The sequence below is a fragment of the Peromyscus maniculatus genome, chromosome 15, assembly GCF_049852395.1.
Source record: "Peromyscus maniculatus bairdii isolate BWxNUB_F1_BW_parent chromosome 15, HU_Pman_BW_mat_3.1, whole genome shotgun sequence".
NCBI classification, from domain to species: Eukaryota; Metazoa; Chordata; class Mammalia; order Rodentia; family Cricetidae; genus Peromyscus; species Peromyscus maniculatus.
Window position 1 is genome coordinate 82921188 of NC_134866.1, and position 23588 is coordinate 82944775.

The 23588-nt window shown below is 39.3% G+C and overlaps 1 protein-coding gene across 5 annotated transcripts; it reads left to right on the forward strand.

The window, feature by feature from the left end:
- Positions 1–398: 398 nt before the first annotated feature.
- On the forward strand, positions 399–23055 carry Gtf2h2c (GTF2H2 family member C). 5 transcript variants are annotated; one of them, XM_076552197.1, is made up of 16 exons: positions 399–532; positions 4176–4262; positions 4791–4868; positions 5323–5359; positions 5555–5641; positions 6407–6457; positions 6753–6807; positions 9547–9652; positions 10812–10902; positions 11048–11135; positions 11574–11681; positions 12222–12285; positions 14270–14373; positions 14976–15078; positions 18469–18508; positions 22818–23055. In XM_076552197.1, exons 2-16 carry the CDS (start codon positions 4207–4209, stop codon positions 22935–22937), a joined length of 1188 nt encoding a protein of 395 aa, XP_076408312.1. In that variant the 5' UTR covers positions 399–532; positions 4176–4206; the 3' UTR covers positions 22938–23055. The 5 variants fall into 5 exon arrangements, with proteins under 5 accessions (XP_076408312.1, XP_076408309.1, XP_076408311.1 ...); XM_076552194.1 differs by having other exon boundaries at positions 400–764; XM_076552196.1 differs by lacking the exon at positions 399–532 and adding an exon at positions 576–769.
- Positions 23056–23588: the final 533 nt, after the last annotated feature.

The window sequence follows — 23588 nt, forward strand, 5'->3', positions numbered from 1 at the left end:
GCGTGCAGAAATGCACCGCACAGTAGAAATCTTGGAGTCATCACTAAAGCGTTTTTTATCCACAAGTTCAGCTGCCCTCCACGCTCACTCTGCCAGTACCTCAACCACACATGCCTCTGCCTCCGAGGCTGCACGCGGTTTCCTTTTCCCGTGGAGCTTTCCCCATCCGCTAGCATGGTTAGACGTTCCTGTTCTGGGTGATTCCCCAGCTGTCTTCTCTCTGGGAGACTCCCCTAGCCTTGTTCTCCCAGAGCCGGCCACCTGAAGGCACAGTAAAGCTCGCGGACACCATCCCTCCCCAACTCCCTTCTCCCGCAGCCTCTGCCCGCAGCCGCCGGAACCTTTTTTTTTGCGCGGTCCCAACGCTCTGCGGAGGAATTTTGGCGGCGGTCTCGGACAGACGCCACTTCCGGTGAGGGTGGTCTCCTTAGGGCCCTTGAGTCCCTGGGTGGAGGCCGGCGCGGGCGGCACCGAGGCTTTGGAGGCTGGAGTGCGAGGCGGACAGGAGGGACCCGGAGGAGAGGACCGAGGTGTAATGCCGGGGCTGGCCTCGGGGGGACCTGGGAGGCGGAGGGAGGGGCGTGTGCAGGGCGACGGGCAGCTTCCGCCTGCGGAGTCCGGTGCAGGCAGAGGAGCGTCCTTTGCACGGCCTCCAGTTTGCCTCGGACCTCTGGCTCTGTGGTCTGTGTCCGGCCCCAGAGCTGTCCATTCCTGGAAGACACGGACAGTAATCGCCCTTGCCAGTCATCCTCGTGCCAAGCAGGGTAAGGTGAGGCAGAGAGCCTCGCCAGTTGCCATGCGCGCTGCGGCTCTCCTGTTAAGCTGATGGCATCCCCAGGTCTTTCCACAGCAAACACACCGTGGACTTTTTGGCGTCTCGGGCGGTGGTGGGGGTGGGGAGGTGGGGGTGGATGGGTGTGATGGCTGAGATTCCAGAAAACGGATTAGTGTATGTGCAGTTTGGGGAGTTTTTAGCTCCTTCCCTGTCAGATTGCCCGTTATAAGAGTTTTAATTAAGATGCCCTTTTAAGAGCCAAAGTTTGTACAATTTTTATTCTGTGGTTCTTATTTTTTCTGAACTTAAGAGAATAATAAAGAAACGATAAATTATAAGAAATAAATACTATAAAATATATAAATATATAAAATATATATAATATAATACAAATAATAAAGAAAACTACAAAGTATTTTTGATGTGGTGGAACCATATTTTAAACGTTTAAAAGCAATATTATACGAAGTGTGTGTGCACTCGCACATCCCACTTGTCCTGGGATGACCGGTGTACTCCACTGTGCCCATCTCAAGCAGAGTTCTCATTTTTAGTGTTCACCTTAAGTGCAGAAAACAAGGTATCGGAATGTTCACTTTAGTCATTTTATTTACTACTTGAGTACATCCATCGGATGGATGGCACCAAGATAGTTACAGTATTGAAATAGCTCACGTTGTAAAATACTGTCACTTTTAGTTTTTCAAGATACCAAGGCTTTAAACTGGGATTGAGGGAGGCGACGTGGAAAGAAAAGATAGACAGACATCTCCAGAAGCGGGATTGCTCTTTAATAGAGCAACGGAAGGGCCACAGTCCGTGGAAGTGGAGACTGGGCTGTGATAGCTGGGCCTTGAAGGTTTGGGCTTGAGAGGGGAAGGGCGTATGAGGGTGAGAGGCTCAGTCGATCATTTTCTGGCCTTAGATCTGCCCCTGCGGTTTCAGATAGGAACTGTCCGAGCTGGCAGTTTTTCTTGGGCTTGGGGGTTTCTGGTCAAGCATTTCCCAGATTGAGTTATTTTTACCCTTTACTGGCAAATTCTCAGGTTTTCTGAGACATGCATCTCTTACAGAGATAATAAACTTCTAAATTCACTGGGAAATAAACAGAATTTAACTAATAATATTCGATTGTGGCAGGTTTCATTAAAAAAAAAAAGCTCCTTGGAAGTCTCCACCTCTCTGACTTGTCAATCGGTTTTAAATTCCAGAAGTCCATGTCTATTCTTCAGTGAGCAATTTTTTGGTGTGTGTGTTTTCTTTTCTGAGACAGAGCCAACTATGTATGTCACACCTTGTCTTCAGCATAGAGCTGGCACACACCTCCAATCCCAGCACCTGGGAGGCAAGAGGCAGGTAGATTTCTGAGTTTGAGGACATATTTAGTTCCAACCTAGCAGGGCTACATAGAGAGACCCTGTTTCAACCAAACAAAATAGAGACCCTCCTGCTTCTGCCTCCTGAATGTGGACTATCTCACTCTGCTCAGTTCTGTAGATTTAAAAACAGTTTCCGAGCCAAGTGCTCATACCTGTAGCCTCAGCACTTGGGAGGCTAAAGGAGTTCCAGCCCAGTAGGGCTACACAGTGAGTGAGATCTTGTCTTAAGCGTTCATCACATTACCACGACACCCCCCTTCCCCATATGTATGCATATATTTCCCGTTTTTGGTGAATATGTGTTGTTTGTGTGTGTATGTGTGGTTTACTGTGGGTACCCTAGAAATTGATGCCTAGTGTCTTTTTGTATTTTCCGCCTTTTTTGAGATAAGGTCTCTTCCTGAGCCTGGAGCATATTGATTGGCGAGACTGGCTGGCCGCCAAGTTCTCCCACCTCCCCTCAATCTGCCTCTATCCTCTAGGGCTGGGATTACAGATGTGTCTGTATGTGAGTGCTGGGGATAAGAACTCAGGTCTTCATGTCTGAAGGAACCTCCCCCGCCTTCAGACAGGGTCTCATGTATCCCAGGTTGGCTTTGAACTCACAGAGACCCACCTGCTTCTGTCTTCCAAGATCTGGAATAAAAAGAGTTCACCACTGTCTGACCCTAACCTTGACCTTTGACCCTGCTGTCTCCACTGAGTGCTGGGGTTACAAGCCTGTGCCGCCCTTCTCAAACTGAGGGTTTCGTGCATGCTTGGCAGCACTCTGAACTGAGCTGCATCCCTAGCCCATTCCCTCTCTCCTGTTCTGTAGAAAGTGTTATAAAAGGAGGATGAAGTGCTGCTTATAGTCCTCATTACCTTTGTCCCTGCCAGTGTTAGAGGATGTGCTTTTGTCCTCAGTGCTTTGGCATGTACGAGTCCTTATGGGCCTGTGGGGAGGGAGACCTCCCCCAACCTAATGTCAATTTTTCACAACTACTTTTTAAAATAATATATTTAAAATGTATGTATGGGATAGTTGAATATTAAATATCTTTGCTTCTTCTCAAAACGTACCTGTAGATTTTCTCCCTCGTTTGTTTTTGGTAGATGCGCCATCTGTATGTGGTAGTAGATGGTTTGAGAACAATGGAGGATCAAGATCTAAAGCCCAATAGGTTGACTTGTACTATTTTTGAGATAGTCTCATTTTGTAGCCGGACTGGCCTGGAGCTCACTGTGTAGACTGCACTGGTCTCAGACTTGCTGCTAACCTCCAGCCGGGATTATAGTTGTGAGTTATCATCCTCAGCAATTTTGTCTTTAATTATTAAAGAAGTAGATATAATGTGAATATATATAATAATTAAAGGGCAGAAAACTCCAACTAATCTTAGTTCTGTCACGCAGATGACATCATTTGTAATACTTATTATGTAGACCAGGCTGACCTCGAAAATCAGAGATCTCTATGTCTCTGCCTGTGGAGTGCACTGCTGGGGTTATAGGCATACACCACCATGCCCAACTGTAATACTGAACGATCAAAAATTTCCTTTTTTTTTTTCCTTTAATAGTTAAGGTCATATTCCATATGTAATCTCCCGGCTGCCTGATAAATTTCTTTTTAAAAAATGTGATCATGAGAAAATTCCAGCTTACACAAAGGAGAGAAAGAACAATGAATTGCTTTGTATTGGTCACTCAGCTATAATAATTGTTGGTTGTGACTAATCTTGTACTTATTTATCAGAATTCTTGTCCAGTGACGTCCATGAAACAGTTTTTATTGTTTTACAAGCTTCAAAAATATGCTTATTTTTACTGGTGCCAGGTTTGAAACATATCTTTTATTGGAAATAGGAAAAAGTTTCATAAGAATTTTGTATTTTCACAGAAGAGTTAATGAATAAACTACAAGAATAAAGTGTATTCTTTATTCTGATATTTTAAACTTTGTCCTTAACTATCAAGTAATTAGATTCATTTTGTAATAACTGTCTTTAGAAAACTTGTGATCCAATGTTTTTTTACAGTGTTGGATAAATATATATCATTATAAAAAACATGGATGAAGAGCCTGAGAGAACCAAGCGGTGGGAAGGAGGTTACGAGAGAACATGGTAAGTAGAGAGTCATTGTCCCATGTTGTAGACATTGTCTCTTTGTCTTAACTTCAGTTTGATTAAAGTGTGTTTTATATATGTTAAAATTCATGCACCTCAATGTATAACTGAACGAATTTTTGAAGACAATTTACTCTTATGCATAGCTTTTGCCATAAACTACTTTTAGAACATTTTAATCATAGCAATCAGTTCCTTCATACACATTCCATTTCCACCACCTGTAGACAACTATGAACCTATGATTTGTAGATTCACCTTTCTTGTACATTTTATGTAAATTTCAAAGCTCATTCATGTAATTTTTTTTGTAATTGCTGGTATAGTATATAATGTCCCATATACTGTTATACCACATTTTTGTTTATTTGTTCAGCATTTGATGGACATTTAGATCAGTTCCAATTTTTGGCTATTGCAGATTGTGCTGATGCAAACACACGTATACAAATCTTTGTACATTTTAATTTTTATTGGGCTATTATCTTTAGCTTATCTTTTCAAACAAATAAATAATGCTTACAGGGAAATTCTTAAAGAAGATGAAACTGGATCACTTAAAGCTACGATAGAAGATATTCTCTTCAAAGCAAAGAGAAAAAGGTACGAATTGCTTCTATGAAAGAGTTAGAAAAGGAAAATGTAACGCCGGGTGGTGGTGGCGCACGCCTTTAATCCCAGCACTCGGGAGGCAGAGCCAGGTGGATCTTTGTGAGTTCGAGGCCAGCCTGGGCTACCAAGTGAGTTCCAGGAAACCAAAAAAAAAAAAAAAAAAAAAAAGAAAAGGAAAATGTATTCTTGAGGCCTTTCTGTCTACTCTAGCCATCCTTAGCACTTCTTTTTAACTGTGTTTTAGGGAAGCTCATCTGTAATTGTCTGACTCGGGGTAAAGAACTAGCATCTAGCCCTGGCCCCCTTGGAAAGTGGTGTTCAGAGACTGTCCCTGTGTATTCCAGAAGCTAATAGTTCACTAAAGTACAGATTAGTTACTTCATTGAGTTTTTGGAGGCATATGGTGTTCAAATAAAGTATTTTTTTTTTTTTATAATTTTAACAGAGTATTTGAGCACCATGGACAAGTTCGACTTGGAATGGTATGTTTTAATTTTTTTCTTTGATTTGTGCAGAGATCAGAGAAATAGTCTGACTTGACAGAATAGATGGTAAAACAACTACTTTTTAAAAGAATATATTTAAAATGTATGTGTGGGATAGTTGAATATTGAATGATATCTTTGCTTCTTCTCAAAACGTATCTGGAGATTTTCTCCCTTGTTTGTTTTTGGTAGATGCGCCACCTGTATGTGGTAGTAGATGGTTCGAGAACAATGGAGGATCAAGATCTAAAGCCCAATAGGTTGACTTGTACTTTAAAGGTATAGTAAAATCATTTAAATCTGCTAAGTGTAGGGAAAGATTTCATGTATACATATATATGTTTAAGAATGTAGGAAATTTTGTTTTGCTTTGTTTTTCCAACTAATAACAAATGTTAACTATGTAGAAATGCTGCCAGGTCATTTTTTTTTAAGTTTATTTTCATTTTATGTGCATTGGTGTTTTGCCTGCATGTATGTCTGTGTGAGGGTGTTGGATCCCCTGAAACTGAAGTTACAGACAGTTGTGAGCTGCCATGTTGGTGCTGGGAATTGAACCCAGGTCCTTTGGAAGAGCAGCTAGTGTTCTTGACCACTGAGCCATCTCTCCAGCCCAGAGTACGTGAGGGTAGATAGGTGTGCAGAGTGAGAGTGAGTGAGTGAGGGTAGATAGGTGTGCAGAGTGAGAGTGAGTGAGTGAGGGTAGACAGATGTGCACAGTGCGAGTGAGTGAGTGAGTGAGTGAGGGTGGACAGGTGTGCACAGTGAGAGTGAGTGAGGGTAGACAGATGTGCACAGTGAGAGTGAGTGAGGGTAGACAGATGTGCACAGTGAGAGTGAGTGAGGGTAGACAGATGTGCACAGTGAGAGTGAGTGAGGGTAGACAGATGTGCAGAGTGAGACGCTGTCTCACTGATATCCTTGTCTCTTCTAAAAGTTGTGAGAAGTGCTGCTTAATAAATAGATTCTACAGAACACTGACATGTTTTTTATTGTCGCTGCTTTGCCTTTATATAATACTTCCTTTTAATTTTCTTTCAACAGTTGTTGGAATACTTTGTAGAAGAATATTTTGATCAAAATCCTATCAGTCAGGTATGTAGATAAATGGTAGAATTCAGAACTAGATTCCCATTTTGCTGCCAAATATAATTTATTTTTAAATATGAGGTATATATTCTGTGAAGTATTAAGGAAACCAGATTATATACCTGTTTTTGGTATACTTAATAGTGAAGAGCAAAATAACTAAAAGTTAAACATGTACTGTGTTTTAATAATACATAGTCTATTCATAGCTTGATTTGTCAAAAACACCATTAGAAAACATTTCATGTATGTTCCTTATTTCTTTTACAATTACTAATTATGTTTTTGTTTTCATTTTGAGATTGGAATAATTGTAACTAAGAGTAAAAGAGCTGAAAAACTGACTGAACTCTCAGGTATGATAAAAGTATCTTTATAAGGCTCTTTGCTTACTCAACTCTGTAATCTTGCCCATGTGGCTCCCTGATAAGTAAAGTGAAACTTCTTCTATTCTTTGTACGTGAACAACTTACTGTCTCTCTACTGAATTCTTGGGACCTACTATTGTTTCAAATTGAGTTCTGAAGTGTTGGATGTATTGCATTGGAAGTAAACATTTATTTAAATGTACATTCTTATCCTGAAAATAATAAGATAGCCTAATTGTTAACTATTCATAAAATTCACATAATTTTCAAACTAAAAATGTATAATTTAAAAAGCATAAAAATTGAATTGGGCTATTTATGAATAGAAATGGCTCAGAGCACTTGTTCTTGCAGAGGACCTGAGTTAGTTCTCAGCACTCACACGGACACTCAGAACTGTCTGTTACTCCAGGGAACCTGACACCCTTTTCTGACCACATACATGCAGGCAAAACTGTCATACACATAAGTAAATAAATAAGACATTTTTAAAAACTAATGGCAATTTCTTTTGCCTTTATTATAAATGCTGTTACAAATTTATATCACTATATTTTGTAAAATATACTGTCCCTTAAATTAGGTTCTCAGTCTTCTCTATTAGTACACATAAGGGAGATGACATACTTTGTTCACTAATAGTTCTTATTCTAGTCATAAGGAATCAAATATACATTTGCCAAAAGTGTGCCAGGAAATCAGTTGACAATAATCCCCACTAAATAGTCTTAGGGAATGTTAGGGATGAGGTTTAATAAATAAGGCCCTGGTTTAATCACCAGGACCATAAGAAACAAAACCAGGGGCGAGAGAGATGGCTTAGTAGTTAAGAACACTGGCAGCTCTTCCAGAGGATCCAAGTTCAATATGGACTAGCACCCACATCTGCCCATAATCATCTGTAACTCCAGTTCTATGTGATGTCATCTTCTGGTCTGAAGGGACACCAGGCACACACATGGTGCACAGACATGTGTGTAGCCAGAACAGCCACACACACACACACACAACACAAAACAAAACACAAAGCAAAACAAAAAACAAAAAACCCACAAATCAAAGTAATTTCACTGCAAAAGGAAACTGGCATATATTCAAAGGTGGGCTGATTTCTCATGTAGCTGTTTCTAGGGATCCTGGCTTTGTCTGACTTCATTCTCTTAAGAAAAATGATGTCTTTTAATAGTCACCAAGTTTGTATGGCCAGTGTAGTCCATAGCTTCAGCATAACTTCAGTAGCATTTCTATTGGCCTTACTCAAGGTTTGTGTATCCAATCGCTGTTGGAGCAGCCAGGGAGATGAAATGTTTTTTTGGTTGGCTTAGATTACATGCTGTGCCCATAGCAGAATGGAAGAAGGTCAGCACCACAGACTACACAGGATTATCTTGTGATTGAGAAAGGAGTGGTCCTCTAAGGAAGAAGATGAGTCAACTCTCCTTTCTTTCCTTCCTGTCCTCAAATTCAAAGCAGTTTTCCATAGATGCCAGTGAATTCCTATATTGAAAAGATGAAATAGCCTTTAGAGACTCTGATAAGCCTCTTGGACAGCTTCTCTCTCTCCTTACAGTCAGACCATTGCTGTAAGACACACTGAGACTGAGGTAATCTGCATTTCCCCCTGTGCCCACTTCACAGTGGATTTGTAAATACTTTGTGTGGGATGGTAGTGGAGAAAGTGAATAGAGAACCAGGAGGTCTAGGTTTGGATATTGGTGCTCCCACCATTAGGTAGGTCTGTGTCTTTCAACACATCATTTCACTTTCTGGATTGTTAGAAAATGAAAGTAGACCGTTTATACTAGAAAAGACCAAAACCATTTAAAAAATAAACCAGATGTTATATAAACCTGTATTCCCAATACTCAGGAGACTGAAGCAGGAGAATTACAAGTTCAGGCCACCCTGGGTTAGTGAGTTTGAGGTTGTTCTGAGCTATGTAGTAAGATCCAGTCTCAGGTCCTCAAAATTCAGCAAAACAAAACAGGAAAAGGTAGAAAAGCCTAGCAGTTACCTGTGAGTTGGTATGACAGAGTCTTGGTGATAATCTGTCAACTGTTCTAGAAGCATTGGCAGGGCATAGACAGTCTCTTCAGATAGTCTTTCAGTTCTCTCAGATGTTACAGGAAGTCATACAGTTGCTTATTTGTTGAGTCTTCCTTTTTTAGATCTTTGTGAATACTTGTTTTTCTTCCCCCAAGAAAAATATGGAATTAGGACATTTTTCATGAATATTTACCTCACTAATACAAATTTATATCTCATTGCTTTTTTCTTTGCTCATCTACATAAAAATCTTTCAAGAAAATTTTTGCTATTGTTTTGTTTTTTGACACTATATAGCCCAGGTTGGCCTAGAACCTGCAATCCTCCTGCTCCAGAGATGCTAAAATATGAAAATACTGATCTTACAAATGATAAGATGTAGAGATATTCAGAGTAAAAATTATTCACTCTAGGTTAATATTAATTTTAAAGGCATATTAATGGATACAGATGTGCCTATATATAGCAAAATATATAGTAATATATAGTAATATACATACACACATTATTTCAGTATGAAATGAGACCGTCTACCAACATTTCTGATAAAAATGCAAATTGATAAAAATAGAAATTGAAGGCATTCTCCTTTAAAATCATAAATTTGTACAGTTGTAAACAACATGTTTTTCTATATTTATATAGAGAGTTTTTATTAAAGGTTATTTCATTTTTCTTCAGGAAATCCCAGGAAACACATAACGTCTTTGAAGAAAGCTGTAGATATGACCTGTCATGGAGAACCATCTCTCTATAATTCCTTAAGCATGGCTATGCAAACCCTGAAGTTAGTATTTGAAGATACATTTATTTTTCATTATGTGTCTGTGTGGGTGTATATGTGTGTTGTATACAGGAGCAGAGTGGGCCAGAAGAGAGTGTTAGTTAGATCCCTTGGAACTGGAGTTACAGGCCTTTGTGAACTGCCTACCCAGCATGCGTGCTGAGATTTGAACTCTGGGCCTCTGCAGGAACATCCGTGCTTGTAGCTACTGAGCCATCTCTCTAGGCCCCATTTCTTTCTTTGTTTCTTCCTTCCTTCCTTCCTTTCTTTCTCCTCCCCTTCCTCTTTCCCTTCTCCTTCCTCTCTTCTTCCCTTCCCTTTCTTCCTTTCTCAAGACGGCATTCCCCATGTTGCCCAGGCTGCCCTCCAGCTTGCTGTTAGCCGAGGATGACCTAAACTCCTCATTTTCTGTCTCCACCTCTGCAGTGCTCAGATTACAGGCACATACAACCATAACCAGTTTATATTATTATTTATAATTGTTTCAGAATTTTTTTCTATGAGTTGTATTGGGTCTTCATGAAGCCTGTTTTAACAAAAGTTAAGTGGGAAAAATCTAAAATGTCATGCATGGTTTTTATTTTGATGTTGGTTATTTTTAATTTATATTTTATCAGTTAAAGTGTATCTGTAATGGATTTAGAAAAGTACAACAAAATTCACAGCAGGGCACGAGAATTATGAAAATAAAAATTGAGAATGAATTGAATGGCTAGGCATGGCATTGCATGCTAGTAATCCCAGTACTCCAGAGGCTAAGGCAGAAAGCTTATGAGTTTGGGCTATATAGTAAGACCCTGCTGAGAGAAAGATTTAAATTTAGATTTTTTTTTTTTCTTTTTTGTTTTTTGAGACAGGGTTTCTTTGTGTAGCCCTGAATGTCCTAGAACTAGCTCTGTAGCCCAGGCTGGCCTCGGACTCACAGAGATCCACCTGCCTCTGCCTCCCAAGTGCTGGGATTAAAGGTGTGTGCCACCACTGCCTGTTGAAATTTAGAATTTAATACCAAATAATAATCGTGAATTGGCTGTAACTTTATTAACATTCATTACCTCACCTTATAGCTTAAATGTATAAAGCATGTGTACTCTCCCTTTGGATAAATTTTTAGCTAGTATAATTTGTTTGATCTGTTGGGATGTATCTTTCCCTCTCTTTATAGACACATGCCTGGACATACAAGTAGAGAAGTACTAATCATCTTTAGTAGCCTTACAACCTGTGATCCGTCTAATATTTATGATCTCATCAAGGTAGGACCAAAACTGAAACTAGACTCTAAAGAAAATGCTGTAGTAAATTTATCACTAGTTTTCAGAACACTATTTTTCAGAGTTATTATTCATAAGTATTTTTCTTTTTCTCCTGAAATCTTCCATCTTTTTGGATCTCATGAAGACCCTGAAGGCAGCTAAAATTAGAGTGTCTGTTATTGGATTGTCTGCAGAGGTTCGAGTTTGCACTGTACTTGCTCGTGAAACTGGTGGTATATATCTACTATCTTCAATAATTATAATTACTGTGTAAGAAATAATTTATTAATTAAGTAGGATGTTTTACACCATTAAGCCTAAACCATTTTATGTCTGTAGTCTAAAATATAGACCATTGTAGTCTAAAATATAGACCTTTCTAAGCAACCACTTAAAATGCAAGGAATTTTCAGTAGGTCAATGTTTAGGGTTATAACTTTCAAAAAGTTAGTAACCTCACTATATGTAATACTTTGTAAAGACTGTGTAGCTTGGCTTTAATTTTAGTTACTATTATGCCTAGAGAATTTGAGAGTTTACGTAAATTATTTTTTCAATGAAAATTTACTTGACGTGGTTATGAATTGTATATTTACATAGGATGAAACTTCTATAGACTTACACAGATGCTCTTGTCTTTATAACTGCTGTGTTTTGATTTTGCTTGTTAGGCACATACCATGTTATTTTAGATGAAGTCCATTACAAAGAGCTGCTGACCCATCATGTTAGCCCTCCCCCTGCCAGCTCCAGCTCCGAGTGCTCACTCATTCGTATGGGTATGTGTTTCTTTGGTGTTGGTTTGCATGTGGGCTTTTGTTCAAACTAGGCATTCTGTTTTCATTTGTGCAAGTTATCGTTTTAACATTTAAGAGTTTTTTTCTTACTTGAGTCCTTTATAATAAAAAAATGCATGTTGAAGCATGTTTATACAATGAAGAGAAATTTAAAGCTACCTATAGTCATGCCATATGCAAACACTTCTGGCCTTCTTGTTAAGCTAGGAAGATACAAAGGTATTTTATTTTCTTTTTTTTGTTACACATTTTTTTATTAAGAGATTTTCTATTTGTTTTACAAATCAACCACAGATTCCTCTGTCCTATGTGTAGCTAGATCATTCCCCTTTTTCTTATATCTTGGAATTAGAGTTTCATCATATTATGATAGGCACATATATACTTAAGGGGTAGGAAAGAGCTTTTATACAACTTTGTTGACCTTCTGATAGGACTATTTTTAGATTCATAGTCCTAAAATTCTGTTCTTTGCTTATAAAAAAAAAAGTAATGCCTTACTTTTTTTTTTAATTTATAAAGGTTTCCCTCAGCACACCATTGCTTCTTTGTCTGATCAGGATGCAAAACCATCCTTTAGCATGGCGTAAGTAAAGAACAATTTTCAGTGATATTTCATTTAAAATTCATTCCTCTTAAGTTTTAACTTAAATAGGTCTTAAAATATAATGATTTTCATAACCATAAAAAGAAATGACCCTCTTTGTATATGTCTCTGCTGTGATAGTCAGGATATATTACTAAATAAAGTGGTAAGGTAGAATATATAATATATTTCCAGTCATCTAAATTAAAGGTGGGGGAGGCATGCCGGCTCACACCTGTGATTCCAGGACTCTGGAGACTTGAGACAAGGTGATAGTTTTGAGTTTGGGTCACTCTGGGCTATAGAATGAGATCCTATTTCAAAAAGCCATTAAAAAAAATAAAATAAAGATGCAGCTGTGAGTAGATGTATTTACTTGTTTATTCTAATGATAAAAATAATAGTGGGAATAGAAAGTAAAAAAAAGTTAACCTTGGTAGGTGCTTGGGTAACTTGAGGAGGCTCTTCTCAGAATAAAAAGGGAAGGAGAGCTGGGACAGAGCCAAGTGGAAAAGGCTGCATATAAGACGTTTGGTAGAGCATAGGAATGGGACCAGATTAGGTCAGTGGCTGATCTAGACCAGACTAGTGATACTTCAAACAGATTTTGAATAGATCATTAAGTATCTGAGGTACTTTATTTATTTATTTATTTTGGTTTTTCAAGACAGGGTTTCTCTGTGTAGTTTTGGTGCCTGTCCTGGATCTCACTCTCTAGACCAGGCTGGCCTTGAACTCACAGAGGTCCGCCTGGCTCTGCCTCCCGAGTGCTGGGATTAAAGGCGTGCGCCACCACCGCCCGGCCAAGTTACTTTATTCTAAAACAAAGCTCTAAATATTTATGGAGAAAAAAGTTAGCTCCCAGAACACCACAACTTACAACAGCTGACAGCATGCGGAAGCAGCTGGGCCGCCAGCGGTGCTGATGTACGTCGTTACATGCCGGCACTTGGGGATGAGATGGGAGGGTCATGGCCACTAGGAGGCTGGCTTGGGTTATGTAGAGACCTGAGGAGAGATGGAGGCGGAGAGGGGCAAGGGGAGGGGTAAAGGAGGGGATGGGGAGGAGGGAAGAAATGGGTGTGGGGGGAATTTCCCTAGAGAGAGAATAGGAGAGAACAAAGATAACAGAAAAATTACAGAATGGAAGCAGCCAGAAAACACTAGAATTAGGAGATGACGATTAAAATAGCCAATGTGAATACACTTTATAAAGTCTCTAAGTGAAGGGGAGCTTGAAAATGTGTAAAAAGACTCAAACTCCTAGAAATGGAGAGTGTATTACCTGTGATGAACGTGCACTGGAGGGCTGGAGAGATGGTTCAGCGCTTCCTAGTGCCTACACTGGGCATCTCCAGGTCCAGGGGACTCTAACACCTCTGTCTCTGGACACCTATCCTCATGTGCACACACCCACTCACAGACACACACAGACACACACAGACACGCGCGCACACACACAATAAAGCTTAAAAAGAAAAAAACACACTGCATGGGATTAACAGATTAGTTACTGCAAGAGAAAGAGAAAGTAATGAATCCAGAGACAGCAGGAGAAACTTCAAAATAAAAGGAAGACAGAAGGGACACCATCAGTGAGTGACGGGACATATATGTTTCCAAATGAAATTTTACTCATTTATCCAATATATATATATATATTGGATATATATATTTAGGCAGTGTCTCACTTTGTAGCCCTGACTGGCCTGGAACTCATTATTAGACCAGACTGGCCTTGAACTCACAGAGATCTGCCTGCCTCTGTCTTCTGAGTGCTGAGATCGAGTTAGATATTTTCTTTAGCTTTTTTCACCTTTTATAAATAACTGGGACACAGAGGCAGGCGGATCTCTGTGAGTTTCGAGGCCAGCCTGGGCTACCAAGTGAGTTCCAGGAAAGGCGCAAAGCTACACAGAGAAACCCTGTCTCGAAAAACCAAAAAAAAACAAAAACAAAAACAAAAAACTGTTTTCTCCCATAGGCATTTGGATAATAGCACTGAGCCAGGACTTACACTGGGAGGCTATTTCTGCCCACAGTGTCGAGCAAAGTACTCTGAGCTTCCTGTGGAGTGTAAAATATGTGGTAAGAACCCTGTTATTCTTTACATAGGGAATTAGTATAAAGTAACTTCCTTTCTGTATAGCCGCTGAAAAAACATAATTATCGAGTCCTGCTTATTATGTATTTAATTTGTACAAAGGAAATAGCAGTAGTACACTTCTAAGAATAAACATAGCATTATTGAAGTTTCATGATTCTCTTTCTGATAAATGTATTCTTTAAAAACTATAATAGATTTAATAGTAGACATACTTGGGCTTTTAATAGAATCATCATATATAAGTAGAATGAGGAATTAATATAATTCTAAGATCTTCTTTCATTTTTGAGTAAGTCAGTAGTTTTCCAAGAGAGGTCATACATTTAGTGACAGAGTAAATTCTATCCTGGAATCTTTTTATTATGGCTACAGATAAAAAACACTCAAGATCCTAAAAATACTTGCATGCTGGATATGTAGCATAATGGCAGTTTTTTAGTGTGTGTGAGGCCCTAGATTTGATCCCCTCCCCTTTATTTATAGAAATAAAACACTTGAAAGTATTTTTCCTAAGTGTATCATTTGACTTTTCAGCGATTGTCTTATGAGGTTGTGCTTATTAATATTTCTGTCTATGCATTAGGTCTTACTTTGGTGTCTGCTCCTCACTTGGCACGATCTTACCATCATTTATTTCCTTTGGATGCTTTTCAAGAAGTTTCCCTGGAAGATTATAAAGGAGAAAGGTATATAGTTTTGATTAATTTTTATGTTACAGTGGTAAACTTTGAAACAATTATCACCTAAGGTCATATCAATTTGTGTATAAGTACTTCTAATATAGAAAATGAAATGGAGAATACTCTATTCCCAGAAGTTTGTTTATTTCCCTAAATCCACATATTTGTAGTTCAGAGTGATGGTGGGGAGTGGGGGCTGGGGGTGGGGCTGGAATGATGGCTCAGTGGTTAGGAGTATGTCCTGCTTTTGGAGGTGACCCAGATGGGGTTCCCAGTACCTCACAACTGCCTGTATTCCTGTTCTAGGAGATTCTGTGCCTTCTCTCCTACATGGGCATTTACACTCATCTGCACAGCTGCACAGACCCACACATAGACACACATGCATATACATAATTAAAATGAAAAGAAATCTTTTTTTTGTTTGTTGGTTTTTCGAGACAGGGTTTCTCTGTGTAGCTATGGCTTTCCTGGAACTCACTCTGTAGACCAGGCTGGCCTTGAACTCAGAGATCCACCTGCCTCTGCCTCCTGAGTGCTGAGGTTAAAGGTGTGTACCACCACTACCTGGCTGGATTATAGGAAATAAATATTTACTGTTTTCAAGAGCATCAGCATTTGGGAACATTTGATCACCAAATAATTATGCATCCATTCATCACTTTTCACACTTAAAAATAGTATGGAAGAAATTTCATATGCTGATAGAGAGATGGCTCAGTGGGTAAGGGTATTTATTTACTATGTAAGTATGAAGTATGAGTTTGGATACCCAGCACCCACATGAAAAAATGCTAGATGTGGCCTCACTTTGTTGTAATGTCAGCATTGGAAGGCAGCAGCAGGAGGACCCTAGGGGTTCCCTGGCCAGCTAGACCAGCCATTCAGTGAGCTCCAGGTTCAATAAGAGATGCTGATTCTTAAAACAAGGTAGAGAATGTTTGCGGAGGACACCCCACATCAACCTCTGCCTCTGTGTGCACACACATACCATATAGGGAAAAGAAGTGATCTCAAACAGGCATGTCTAGTCACTTTTGTTTTTAAAAGTGCTTCATATTTCATGGATGTTTCGTTTATAAACATATATATATATATATATATATATATATATATATATATATATAATACATATATAACCAATTGCTTCCTATTGAATATTTACCATCATTTCTTTGCTATTAACAAGTAATGTTCATGTCTATATCTCTGAATATTTGTACAGAAATGTACATAACAAATTCTCAGGTAGAAGTGCTGAGTCAAAGTTACATGATTTTGGTAATGTTGTAAAATTGTTGTCTACCCCAGCCCCCGAAACAGGGTTTCTCTGTGTAGCCCTGGCTGTCCTGGATCTCACGCTGTAGACCAGGCTGGCCTCCAACTCATAGAGACCCACTTGGCTTTGCCTCCTGAGTGCTAGGATTAAAGGTGTGGGCCACCACCGCCTAACACCAAAAAAGTCTTTTTAAAAGAGGAAAATTTGGGGCTTCGGAGATGGCCCAGTTGGTGAGGTGTTTACTGTTGCTATGCAAACCTGAGGTCTGGAGTTCAGATCCCCAGCACTCAAGTAAGACCCAGGCCCAGCAGTGTGTGGCTATAATCTTAGCACTGGGGATGCAGAGGATTCCTGGGCTTGCTGGTCAACTGATCTAGCCAATCAATGAGCTCTATGTTCCGTAAGAGACATTATCTTAAAAATAAGTTTGAGTTGGTAAAACAAACAATATAAGATGGAGATGAATAGAAAAAGACAACAAGGTAATGACCTCTGGCCTCCACATGTACCGGCATGTGCACCATCACTTACCCGTAACACACACACACACACACACACACACACACACACACACACACACACACACACACGAAGAAAGAGTAAAAGGGGCCTGGAGAGATAGCTCAGCAGTTAAGAGCACTGACTTTTCTTCCAAAGGATCCAAGTTCAATTCCCAGCACACAATTCAATTCCCAGCAGTGCACAAGTCTGTAACTTCAGTTCCAGGGGATCTGATACCCTCACACAGACACACAAGCAAAACAAAATGCACATGAAATGAAAATAAATACATTTTTAAAAAAGAGAAAAAGCTATACTGTATTACTTGTCATAGCTGAAATATTTATAATATATAATGAAGTAAATAGTGAATGTTGTTTCCTATAAGTTGATGATTTTAGAAATACCAACAGTGATATTAGTTAGATACGTATACACATTATTAGGTCAAGAGGGTTAAAAGAGAATTAAATTCTTCCATGGAGGCTCATAGCTAGTACTTATAAAGACTTATAAAAAAGTTAAAACTGACCACTTATTAAGTGTGTCAGTTAAATTTTTAAAAAAGCTTTTGTTATTTTCACCTATGTGTATGTGTGTGGACATATGCATGTGAGTGCAGGTGCTGGTGGAGGCTAGAGGTATTGGAGCCCCCTGGAGTTGGAGTTACAGGAGGTTGTGAGCCATCTGATGGTGGGTTTGAGAATAGCAGCAAGTGCTTTTAATAGCTGTGCCATCTTTTTTGCCCTCTGTGAAGAGACTTTGAAGGCTTCTGGGGAGGTAGAAGTGAAGTGAGAATAAAATAAAGATTGCTATGTTTTTGTTTGTTTGCTTTTTGTTTTTTCAAGACAGGGTTTCTCTGTGTAGCCCTGGCTGTCCTGGAACTCACTGTGTAGACCAGGCTGGCCTCAAACTCACAGAGATCCACCTGACTTTGTCTCCCAAGTACTGGGATTAAAGGTGTGAGCTGCCACCACCCAGCTAAGATTGCTGTTTTGTAATAAATTCTGAGAACCTGTGGTCAGGGATGATGCTATGTTTTGATTTTAGGGCCTTGTATATGCTGAGGTTGTATTCTACCACTGAGGTATAAACCAGCCCCATTTCCAAGAACTCTTAACTCTTAAAACTAGTCCTAGAAAAAAAAGCCACAGGCATCCATTATACATAGCATTCCTTGGTGCCCTCCTAGGGTTCACTGCTATTCACCATATTTTGGAGAACTGGAAAATAGTAATTCAAATATCTTTTGTAGGGACAAATTCTTATAGAATTTTAGTTCAGAAAGAATGTGTGTGTTTAATCTAAATGAAAATACGAACTAAGTTTTGGGTTATGTGATAACCTGGGACATATTGTATAATTTTTCTTGTTCTGAGGAATTATAAAGGGGGTTTATTGGGTATACTGTGGGGGACAACAGGCTGGACTATAACAAGTGTGCCATAGCCCATACTGTAAGAATAAAAGAACTATTGACTTCTTAAAATGCTCCCTAAGGGTTGTTGTGTATAAATACAATTACTTATTAAAGGATTCTAGGTACTAAGATTTTGCTAAATTATTTTAATGAGTGAAAACAAAAAATGATTGTCAAACTTTTTTTTTTTCTTCAGATTTTGTTATGGATGTCAGGGGGAGTTGAAAGACCAACATGTAAGTTCATTGACTTTATCATCATTAAGTAATACATAAGAAATATTGAGACAAGGACATAAGTTGTAAGTAGATTATTGAAGGCCAGGCTTATCTCAGGTTGTTCCCTATAAAGACACTAAGTAGAGTTAAAATGGGAACAAAGTCATTTCAGTAGCTTTGTCATTCTCATTCTAATTTACTGCACAGAGATTTTAATACTGTTGCTTCAGTTTTTCAAGGTAAGTTGTGTTAGTGTAAAAATATTAAAAATATTATAGTATTATACTTTAGAATCTTGTAATTTATTTTGAAATTAGCACTATGGGTTCATAAACAAAACATTGTGCTAGTAAGAAAATACTGTAAACTTTTTTTGAAGGCAGAACCAGGTGTAGTGGTATGCGCCTATAATCTCAGCTGTTGGGTTGGTAAGGCAAAGAAAACACTTGACCTAGGAATTCAAGGCCAGCCTGGGCAGTGCAGTGAGCTCTCATCTTAAGACACAGCAGAGTTTACAGCTGGCCACGGTAGCACCCTGAGTGCTGAGATCACAAGCTTGAGCTACCGTGCCCTGCTTGCTCTCACAAATAAGGAGTTTTATTAACGTAGCTACAATAGCAGGTACATGATGTCCCAGCTGTTTAGGAGGCTGAGGCAGGAGGATCTTAAGTTTTGGACCAGTCTGGACAACATAGTCCCATTTCTCAAAAATAAATACATAATAATAAAATAAATAGAAAGAGAAATGTTTTCTTCTTTTCATTAAATTTTTTATTCCTTGGTACCAGTGGAATAGGTCAGTGGTAGAGCACCTACCTAGCATGCATGAAGCCCTGGGTTTGAATCCCTGCACTGAACAAGAAGGTTTTGCATTTTTCTCTGTCAGTAGCTTCATCCTCACCATAGTCACTTTAAAAAAAAATCATTTGGCAGCATTGAAATGTATTATTATTAGTGTGTATGAGAGAATAATGTATATGTAAGAGTGTGAGCATATGAATGCCACAGTGCATGTGTGGAGGTCAGAGGACAACTTTTGGAAGCCATTTTTCTCCTTCAATTTTTATATAGGTTCTGGGGATCAAATTCAGGTTTGTCTCGAATATTATTAATGGACCAGCCTTAATGATATTCTTCCCAGGGGCCCAGAAGAGAAACTATGAACAGTGAGGATTATTTTTGGGAAAAGAATCTAAGTACACCAAGCTCATTGTCTGTTTACTTTATTCCTCTATGACAATTTTTTTTGTTTTGTTTTGTTTTTGTTTTTTTGAGACAGGGTTTCCCTGTGTAGCTTTGGGCCTTTCCTAGAACTCACTTGGTAGCCCAGGCTGGCCTTGAACTCACAGAGATTCACCTGACTTTGCCTCCCGAGTGCTGGGATTAAAGGTGTACGCCACCACCACCCGGCTCTATCTATACAGCTTCATCTCCATCCTCACATTCAGCTCCTCTCTGTGCCTATTTTTCCTGTCCTCATAGTTTCCATAAGCTCCTATGCTTTTGACCTCATCTCCATCCTCTGTTCCTTTGTCCTCCATCTATCCTTCCTAGCTCCTTACTCCTGGCCCTGATAAACTCTACAAGAGATCTGCCTTACCATCTACAAAATCTCTGCCTTTCTCTTGTCTTTCTGGCCATGCAGCTCTGTCTACCCTCCACAGAAAATCTGCCTTGTTTTTCCTCTCCTCACCACAACTCTCTGCCCCTAGGAATTCTGCCTCACTCTTTACTCTACCTGGATATGCAAAAACCTCCTTTGTTCTGAGTCAGTTGCTCTGGAGTGCCACTAGGCCTGAAGGCAAGGGATAGTTTGAGCTCCATTTGCACAAGAAGCAAAGCCATGCATCTACATCCTGCTTGTCTCCTAAGATCTGTGGGGAAGTTAGTTACCAAGAGAGAGGATCAGCATCTGAGAAGCTTACACTGTTTGCCAGTATGGTCTAGTAGTATGTGGGCCCACAAGAATTTCATAGCAGAAGACAGCTAAAATATTAAAAACTAAATAACACCAAATATTCCATAATAAATGGCTTCCTCTAGAAAAATACCTTGAAATTTCTAGGTATAGCTTTAATATCCACCTGAATCTCTATAATATATTCTTATGGACTGCAAGAGGTTTGCATGGTAAATCGCTTTATGCTTTGAGCTCCACTCATCCATCCATCCATTCCTAAATAAATAAGTACAACCTTCTCTGTCTGTATAATGCTATGTATGTATGTTTTCAGGGTTGACCATTAGTACTGGATAACCCATCGGGAGGATTATTTCTCCCACTCTCAGTGTTCCATGGTTGCTTATAGTTCTTGGTGTTTGGTTGATGTCCCATGGGCTTTCCTACATCCATGTTAGCATGTCTGCTGGTGTCCTTATTCAGCTGTTAAGGCTGTCACATTAGTGAGACTTCTTGGGTGTAGCTTCTCTAACATTCTTAGGAGACACAGTCTCACAACATACTCCCTGTTTCTCTGGCTCTTAGAATCTCTCTACCCCCTCTTTTGCCGTGATCCTGAAACCTTAGGTGCAGGAGTTGTATTGTATCAGTTGGGACTAGACTCCACAACTCTGCATTTTGACTGGTTGTGGTTTTTTGTAATGGTCTCTATCTGTTGCAAAGAGAAGTTTCCTTGATGAGGATTACACTTATCTGTGGATATAAGGACAAATATTTAGAATGTAGTTAGTATTTTTTCTGGTTTAGTAAACTGGTTGTAGGTTCTCCTCTAAGATCCATGATTTAACTAACCCTGGGTAGTTGGCTGGGTTTCCAGTATCAGGCATAATTTCCCTCTTGTTGAGTCTACCTTAAGTCCAGTTAGAGAGCTGTGGATTACCACTAAAGTATTTGTGCCACCTCAGGGTTATCGTGCCACACTGACTGTTGTTGCAGTATAGGCTGGATAGGACTGTTGGTTGCTTTCCTCCTTTAAAGCAAGTGTGGACCCTAACGGTACCATGAAAGCTGGTCCTCAGGTCAGTTTTCATGTTTCCAGAAGGTGGTCCATTTGTCAGTTTTAAAGAACACATCTTTACATGTTCGAAATGTAGTGATTTTTGAATCTGCATGTTGTTGCCCTTAAAATCTTAGACCAAGGTGTAAGGATCCACATATGTAGTGCTGATAAAATAATGCATTTTTTCTTTTTATATGTCTTATGTGTGTCTGTAGCTAGAGTTTTCCTGCCTTGCCCACAGTCAGGACAAATCTCTGTCACCCGCCAGTCCCACAGCCGCTCAGACCCAACCAAGTAAACACAGAGACTTATATTGCTTACAAACTGTATGGCCGTGGCAGGCTTCTTGTTAACTGTTCTTTTATCTTAAAGTAACGCATTTCTACAAATCTATACCTTGCCACGTGGCTCGTGGCTTACCAGCATCTTCACATGCTGCTTGTCCTGGCAATGGCTGGCAGTGTCTCCTTCTGCCTTCCTGTTCTTTCTTTTCTCCTCTCTGTTAGTCCCGCCTATACTTCCTGCCTAGCCACGACCAATCAGGTTTTATTTATTGACCAATCAGAGCAACTTGACATACAGACCATCCCCCAGTACAGCCAAGTGCAGACCATCTCAGACACCTGCACTCAGGCCCATGGTCCTAATCATCCTCTATGCAAACCTGCTGGGTAACGCCACAAGGAACCCAAGAAGGGCTCCCACAGGACATACATTAACATCCCCACAGCATGTGTCATTTGACATACTCTTGTTTTTTGTTGTTGTTTTTTTTTTAATTTTATTTTTTGTTTTGTTTTTTTGAGATAGGATCTTGTAGCCCAGGCTGGCCTGGACCTTGATACATGACCTTTGAGTTTGCGATCCTCCTGCCTCCACTTCCTAAGTGCTAGAATTATAGGTGTGTACCTACCCTGCCTCCCAGCTGTTTGTCGTATTCCTCCAGGTTTAATAGGGGATATAGCTTTTGAACTGAGAGGTCCTTCTCTAAGAATAGCCAAAACTGGAGTGAGTTTTTGTGCGCTCTGTTTATTTGAATTGCAAATGCCTTCAAATCTAGTACTGGTTTTACATTCATGTGTCTTCCCCAAGTAGTTATTTAAAAGCAAGAAATTATGAATGTCCTATAATAGAATGGACTTTAAGGACTCAAAACAGTCACTCCTTACTCCTAAGGTCCAGCGTAAGAGGAACATATGTGTTGGGTTTGAGAAAATTGTGTTAGATTTAATACATTGGAAGTACTAAAGTAGGTGGGTAGGGAGAATTGATGACCAGAGAGCAAGGCTTTAAATGTCTTCTGGCTGTGCTGGACTTAACTTTTGGAAACCAGTTTGGTTTATTCACTTTTCTCCTTTTCCTTGCAGGTCTACGTTTGCACAGTGTGCCGGAATGTTTTCTGTGTGGACTGTGATGTTTTTGTTCATGACTCTCTCCACTGTTGTCCTGGCTGTATTCATAAGATCCCAATTCCTGCAGGTATTTGATTGCAATATATAGGACACACACTGAGTGTGTTAAGAAATTTTGTAACTGTAAATAAAATGATTTTTTTTGAATAAACCAATTCTCTAATTAAAACATGAAAACACTTTGAAAGAAGAATCTGACCTAAACTTTTTGCTATGAAAATATATTTTTATTTATATTCTAACAGAAATATACATATAAATTCAATTAATTTGTTTTCTGTTATTTTGAGTCATATTTTCAGTCTAACTCATTATTACATATAACTTATAATGTTAAATTGATGTCATAGTCTCAATTTTTTGTTTTTAGATTTTTATTCACATGCTTGTGTGAGTGTCTGCATGAGTTTATGTTCACCATAAGTGTATAGGTGCCCGCAGGGGTCAGAAGAGGGTATCAGATTTCCTGGAACTGGAGTTAAAGGCAAGTTGTAAACTGCCCAGTCTGGGTGCTACACACACACACACACACACACACACACACACACACACACACACACACACAATCACACCAAATGTACCAAAGTAATTGATGTTTCTCTCAGGATTCATAATCATTGAGTCTAGACTCAGTTGTTCATTCTTTAAATTTATTTTATTTTATGTTCATTAGTGTTTTGCCTACATGTATGTCTGTGTGAGGGTGTCAGAAGCCCTGGAAATGGG

Coding starts and splice junctions, on each gene's coding strand:
- Gtf2h2c (XM_076552197.1), top strand. CDS start 4,207: ATGGATGAAGAGCCTGAGAGAACCAAGCGGTGGGAAGGAGGTTACGAG. Junction 11,136..11,573: donor ACTTGCTCGTGAAACTGGTG/GTATATATCTAC, acceptor TTTGCTTGTTAG/GCACATACCATGTTATTTTA. Junction 11,682..12,221: donor GTGCTCACTCATTCGTATGG/GTATGTGTTTCT, acceptor TAATTTATAAAG/GTTTCCCTCAGCACACCATT.